This window comes from Neolamprologus multifasciatus, chromosome 10 (assembly GCF_963576455.1).
Source record: "Neolamprologus multifasciatus chromosome 10, fNeoMul1.2, whole genome shotgun sequence".
Taxonomy (NCBI): Eukaryota; Metazoa; Chordata; class Actinopteri; order Cichliformes; family Cichlidae; genus Neolamprologus; species Neolamprologus multifasciatus.
In genome coordinates this window covers 33,295,748-33,302,705 of record NC_140448.1, presented here as the reverse complement: position 1 = coordinate 33,302,705, position 6,958 = coordinate 33,295,748, and the positions used below count along the sequence as shown (strand labels likewise).

General features: G+C 48.2%; 1 protein-coding gene and 1 long non-coding RNA gene across 2 annotated transcripts in view; both read left to right on the top strand.

Annotated features, from left to right (window-relative positions):
* The first annotated feature begins 202 nt into the window (after nucleotides 1-202).
* On the top strand, nucleotides 203-5,004 carry LOC146510659 (uncharacterized). Its single transcript, XR_014876489.1, has 2 exons — nucleotides 203-4,564; nucleotides 4,666-5,004. It is a non-coding gene; the product is annotated as an uncharacterized LOC146510659 (long non-coding RNA).
* A 250-nt stretch (nucleotides 5,005-5,254) lies between these two features.
* Nucleotides 5,255-6,958, top strand: part of LOC146510658 (hepatitis A virus cellular receptor 2 homolog) — a 6,464-nt gene continuing 4,760 nt past the window's right edge. Inside the window, exon 1 of the mRNA XM_085175091.1 lies at nucleotides 5,255-6,756. Within this exon, the coding sequence (XP_085031217.1) occupies nucleotides 6,720-6,756 (37 nt within the window). The 5' untranslated portion in view covers nucleotides 5,255-6,719. The remainder of the gene's footprint in view (nucleotides 6,757-6,958) is intronic.

The following is a 6,958-nucleotide window of genomic DNA, read 5'->3' as shown; positions in this document are numbered from 1 at the left end:
ATAATGGATTGCATTTATAAAGCGCTTTACAATACCACTATTCATTCACTCTCACATTCACACGCTGGTGGAGGCAGCTACAGTTGTAGCCACAGCTGCCCTGGGGCAGACTGACAGAAGCGAGGCTGCCATATCGCGCCATCGGCCCCTCTGGCCAACACCAGTAGGGTAAAGTGTCTTGCCCAAGGACACAACGACCAGGATAGAAACCAAAGCTCCAAACATGAACTCAGTGATGAGGAGCTCCACGTTATTGTTGACCACTGCAAAAACTCGTTGCAGTGTGCTCGATGCGAGCGTTTCCACGAGGTGATGGGAACATTTCTCCAAATGGTGAAGAGGGCTGAAGGCATCTGCTGTCTGGAGCTGTCGTCCATTTCTGTAAACTTCACCATCCATCCCTGAAGGTTCTCAGTTGGATTTAGATCAGGGAGCAGCAGGATGGTCCAACAGAGCGATGTTATTCTCTCGTAGCGTCGTCCTGTTGATAAACCCAGTGGTCACCACACAGACGAGCCCTCAGTCAGGAAGGATGTTCTCTGCAACATCTGGACGCAGCCAGCAGCTGTTTGACAGCCCTGCACCTCCTGATGTTCCACTGAAGGAAAAACCACGCCCTCCACTGTGGAGTGTAGAAAACACCTCAGCTCATGCACTTCAACAACCCGACCACGTTCAAACTAGGGCTGGGTTTTTATAATCGATTTATCGATTAAAATCGATTCTGGCTTGGATAACGTAAAATCGATTCATTAAAATCCTGAATCGATTTTTTAATATAAATTTATTTTGCCCGAAATGCCAGAATCTCTGGTGAAACCTCACAAAATTTCAACAACCACCAAACAGCTAAGACAGTAAATGAGAGCAGGAACACGGATTCTGCACAAAGACGTAAACACACAGCGCAGCGCGCGGATCAGAATCAGTGAGATGTCGCCTTTCTCACGGTCGGGGCTGAAAGCCGACAGCTCGCTGATTCTGATCTGTCGGCGGGTCGAGCTTTGTGTTCACGTCGTTTATGCACCGATTCTAAAGCTGTTAGTTTATCTCTCTCCAAACAATATTGACCGAACCAGCAGCAAAAGAAGATCCAAACTACGCTTCACATAAACAACGTCATGAATTCACTCTGACTTTTACTGTTTTGCTTCGACCACGATGCACAGCTCTCTCTCTCTCTCTCTCTCTGTACTGTTTTCTGCATTATTCATTTGCTTGTTACGCACAAGTCTACCGTTGTTTACAGCGCTGTCGGCCGACGGGTTTTTTTTTTCGTTTTATATACTTCCGAAAAGAAAACCTAATTTCTGCCGTTCAATACCGAACAAATTTAAACTTTTTAAAATTATGCAAAATGCAAAACGCTCAGCCTTGTCTCTAATAAAACCGCTGTAACTTCAGAGGTAATGTTCATGTGTTGATTAATGGTTTTCTTTCGTTTTTGATGTACTGCAGAATATTTGTATAAAATCCCAGAACAGGAAAAATCACCTTCATGTTTTTCTGTTTTATCTTCAGCTACTTTGACACAAAGGAATCTGCTGTGACGCTCACACCTTTGATAAAGTCTTGCGTGTGTCAGCTTCCTTTTTATAGATACAAAAATATGTAAATGTACTGATATGAATTATAATATTTCTGACTGTCAAAATTTCCCAGATTCAAATCGAATCGAATCAAATTAAATCGAATCGTGGATCGAATCGATTCTAGAAATCGGTGACGATACCCAGCCCTAGTTCAAACAGGGAGCATGACAGTGTGACCACCTGACAGGAAAGGACACGAAGGCGCATTTTTGCACAGATTTGACCTTTTAAAGGCATCAGCTGTAAACAGCCAGTTTCAGCGTTGCTCTGTCTCGCTCTCGGTTCTTCCTGTTTCATGTTGCAGCTCCAGTTGGAACCTTGTGAAGATCCAAACATGCAAAACAGGATTTTTTCAGATGGTCTTAAACGTTTGATCGGGACAGTTTGATGACCGTCACACACTGACTCCAGTTAATGAGTAAAATCAGTGAGTGTTGTGTGTGCAGGGACAGGCTGAGTAAATAAACTTTATTACTATCAGATTATTTTTATTGAACCCGTCCAGCATGTGTGTTTGCAGTACTCCTACTCTGTAGCAGTTTTAGCACATCTTCATCCCTCAGCGTGTGTGTGTGTGTGTGTGTGTGTGTGTGTGTGTGTGTGTGTGTTTGTGTGTGTGTGTGTGTGCGTGGGTTTGAATCGTGTTGCAGTCTTATCGCCCCCACCTGAAACACTCAAACCGCCAAACTCTCAAATGTTCCTGCAGGAAGTCTGTGGGTGAAGAGCGAAAAATAGAGACTCACCTTCCTGAAGCTGTTACCTCCTACAGCAGCTCTCTGATGTGTGTGTGTGTGTGTGTGTGTGCGTGTGTGTGTGTGTGTGTGTGCGTGCATGTGTGTGTGTGTGTGTGCGTGTGTGTGCGTGCGTGTGTGTGTGTGCATGTGTGTGTGTGTTTTCATATCTCTGTGGGGACCAACAGACTCAAACCGTGTTTTCAGGGTCAGGGTTACAGTCAGGCTCGGGGTCATGTCCTGCTGTCCTGAGTCAGCTGTGACTCCATGTTATGATCAGCGCTCCACATCAGGGGGCGGGGCTCATTATGGCGGCGCCGCCCTTTAGCTCTCAGTAACATCCTGACTGACTCTCTGGTCCCTGTAGCAGTGTGAGTGGGCGGGGCCTCCCCGTGCATGGTCACAGTGCAAACACGTGCACGCATCAACCACCTCATTAACGGGGGAAGTTTCCTCTTTCATCTTCTGTGCAGGCGTTCACATCTTCATCCTCACGTCCAAACGATGCTGGAGGTGGAGGCGATCATCCCGTCAAAACAAAACTCAAACAAACCCACTGGGACCATCTGCAGCTCTGACCCCGGGAAGGAGGAAGAACGCCGAGCTCCGCCTCCTGGTCCAGGAATACCAGGGCGAGGGCGGGATAGCGTGGCTGCTCGCAGCGGAGGTGGATGTTTGTTCCCACATCCGTCCATTTAAAGTCTGCCTGGGCGAGGACTGCACCGTCCGACATCACAGACGCACACCATCGCCTCCGAGAGAACAACCGCACAGGTGGAGTAGTGCAGTGGTTATCAGTCAGACAGACAGAGCAGGAAGGGTCAGAGCCGAACCTGAACCCTGTGACCTTTGACCCCGAGGCAGCAGAATGAACCTCGGCGTCACACTGTCAGTGAAGCCACATCATTTAAAGATATCCTGATACTTCCAGCAGGTCTGAGTCCAGCTCACAGCGACCACAGACGTCACTGTGGGAACAGAGTGTAATCAGAGTACTCTGCGGGGTCGTGCACACTGATTATGTGCTAACGGGGGGGACGGGACGGATCCGTCTCAGAAAGACATAATGAGTGCGGCTGCACGCTCTTCACTCACACCCGCTGTCATAGAAACGCCTGACGCAGACGCCGTGCTCACATTAGCTCACGGCGTCGACGCCGATGCTAATCTCGTGCTCGTTAAGCTGAGAGCCTCTGAACGCCGCCTCGTTCACGGGTCACCTGAACGCACGCGCAGCAGGAAGCTCAGAGTTTCATTCTCTGTCTCTGCTTCCTGGTCTGGTCTTTGTGGTCGATGCTGGTTTCCTGCTCCAGGGTTCAGGCCGCGGTCGGGTTGTGGGTTTGAACCCCTCTCGGCTCGTGACCTTTGACACGATTCATATCAGATTAACTCTCTCACGCGTCGCTTTTTGAGGTTAAAGAGTTCATTTGTTGTGCAAAGTGTTTGATTGGAGCTTTTTTAATGACATCACGTCCCAGTGCGTCTTCTTCTTTGGTGTTTAATGGCAGCAGCTGCAGAATCAGCAGGTCGGATGGAGACGGACGTGTCGTCTCCTCGTCTCAGACACTGAAAGAAACAAACATGCTGCTTCCATCATCGTCGCAGTCATGGCAACCACCAATAAAGTGACATCAGCGGGTAACGAGGTCGACCTGATTTCCCTCCGTCTCCGCCGGGTTAACGTGGCTCTGACCTCGCTCTCCTCCTCAGCAGGCGGCGTGTTGTTGTTGTGAGCGTCTCGGCAGCATGAATTAAATCTGAGCTGCGGCTGAGCGCGAGAGGCGAGCCTCCACCTGCTGGGTAACACGGAGATGGCTGCGGGCGGAGGAGGCGGGAGGCCGGGCGGGAGCGCATCGTCAATAAATCCTGCAGAGTTTGGAGTTCAGTGAACGTAACACGACCCTCACCCAGCACCTGTGTCCTGTCACCACGGTTACTGTTTGCTCCTGTTTGGCTCTGCAGAGCGAAAACACAGCAGAGCTCCACTTTACATCCCAGCTGCAGGGCGAGAGGCGGAGCACGCCTGGACGCGTCACCACATGAAGAAAACAGGGAGCTGTGAGAGTTGAACCTGTGGTCACATGACCGCAGGTGGAGCTGCTTTACCCGCTGAGCCACTGAAGACTTCAGTCCAGTCTGAACCTGAGCTAACAGCAGCGTGAACCACAGAGAGCTGCACATCACCTCAGGGGCTCTGATTGGTCCTCATACGAGCACCAAACATGGACTCCTCCTCCACAGGTGACGCAGCCTTCATGCTCAGTTTCTGTGCTGAGGCTTGTTTCCTGCTCAGACTGTGTGCAGGTGTGTAGTGAAGGACCCGAGTCTGTTTTCTGCGTCAGGCTTCATCCTGCTGAGGCTTCGTCAGCGCTGAAGATGGTCCACGAGGGAGCAACGCTACATCCAGCCCGGAGCGTCAGCATCATGGCGTGGGTTCGACTCCCACTGCAGGTATGCAATAACTCAAACCAACAAACTCCAACCTAAAAACCTAAACAAAAACTCAAATCAAAACAAACAAACTCTAAAGCTCGCTGCGTCTCACTTGCGTTCGCTTCGTGGATTTGCGTTGTCATCAATTTGTGATTTCCTTCGCCTGCGACACACGAGACTGAAGGTAAGACAAGGTGTGTGAGCTAGCTAGCTTGGACAAAGCTAGCTAGCTCAAGAGCTTCTTCTTACTTTGCTTAATGCTAACATGTTAGCTGTTAGCGCATTAGCTTTCTAATGAATAGCTAAGCTAGCTAGCTTGGACAAAGCTAGCTAGCTCAAGAGCTTCTTCTTACTTTGCTTAATGCTAACATGTTAGCTGTTAGCGCATTAGCTTTCTAATGAATAGCTAAGCTAGCTAGCTTGGACAAAGCTAGCTAGCTCAAGAGCTTCTTCTTACTTTGCTTAATGCTAACATGTTAGCTGTTAGCGCATTAGCTTTCTAATGAATAGCTAAGCTAGCTAGCTTGGACAAAGCTAGCTAGCTCAAGAGCTTCTTCTTACTTTGCTTAATGCTAACATGTTAGCTGTTAGCGCATTAGCTTTCTAATGAATAGCTAAGCTAGCTGGGGAGTTTTGTTGTGAATCTGAGCCATAACTCAGGTGGACCTGCTGCTAACACTGAGCCTAAAGACCATTTAAAACTGGTTCTTTGCTCAAGAGCACAGAAATGACAACCAAGTGTGGCTGCCATGAAGCAACAAGGAATAAGTACATTACAGCTGATGATGCTGCTCAGGGCTAAACGTTTAAAAAGTTCCACCTTAAAAATAATTCACTGTTGTTGATAGATTGATTATTGATCAACAGCAGCAGAAATAAACTGACAGGAAACATCTTTAAACTCTAAACAGAATGTGAAACCAGAGTTACAGCTCACTGCAAACTCAATTCACAATATTTTACTGATATTGGCAACATAATGGAAAAAGCTGCTGATGCTGTCAAAGCTTTAATAACGATTCTGCAAATGTTGGACCAAATCTGACAGAACGAATTCCTGAGTCGCTGCCGTCAGCAGAGAAATGTTCCTCACAGCAGTGGGAAAAGAAATCATTGAGACTGTAAACATGTAAATATAAAACATGCACTGATTGTAAAGAAGGTCATAGAAGGAATCTCAGAGCCATTGACATACATCTGCAACTTACTGCAACTTATACAGGGCGATCGTGGCTCAAGAGTTGTCGGAAGGTTGCCGGTTCGAGCTCCGGCTTGGACAGTCTCGGTCGTTGTGTCCTTGGGCAAGACACTTCACCCGTTGCCTACTGGTGGTGGTCAGAGGGCCTGGTGGCGCCAGTGTCTGGCAGCCTCGCCTCTGTCAGTGCGCCCCAGGGTGGCTGTGGCTACAATGTAGCTGCCATCACCAGTGTGTGACTATGTTTATATGAGTATATATATCTGTAAGTTGTCTTAAATAAAAAATAAATAAATATATTTCTGATGGACGTAACAGGAAGAAAAAGTGTCGACTACTACTTACTGTTAGTTAGGAAACAGGGGGCGGGGTTAAATAAGCTGATGCTTCTTCCTGCTGAGTTATTTGTGATTATTGTTTGACTTTGTTTGTTTGTCTCTTTTTTCTCTGTTGTTCAGAATAACGATACAAAAAACAAAACTGACATTTGTTTGATGAAAGGTGAAAGGTCATTGTCAGGTGAGCTTTAACCTGCTGACCATGCTGTCTGTAGTATTGCCGTGAGCACGCGCTGACATGGAGACATGGGGTGGAGCGACGTGGAGCTCTGATGGTGCGACGGCTCATCTCAAACATGTTTGCTGAGCTCCTGTTTTGTGCCGGCGAGACGACTCTATGAATAACTGAGTGGAAAGAGGAAGTCAGAGCGACAACTGACTCATCTGACTGCTCATCCGTTTGTCTGTCTGCAGCAGGAACAACACCGCCATGCTGCCGCCGCTGCACGCCGTCTGCGTCCTCTCAGGTGAGTGTAACCTGTAGGTCAGGGTCGCTCAGAGCTCCGCGGGGCTGTGGATGTTTGTCTGAGACTGCTGGACCTGGATCCTCACAGTCAGAGTCTGGAATTAAAGCAGCCGAGGAGAAAATGTGTCAGGATGAAACTTTTCATGTGTCCAACGCGACACGGACGCTTCTTGAAAGCAGTGAGTTTACAGACGGAGGCCACA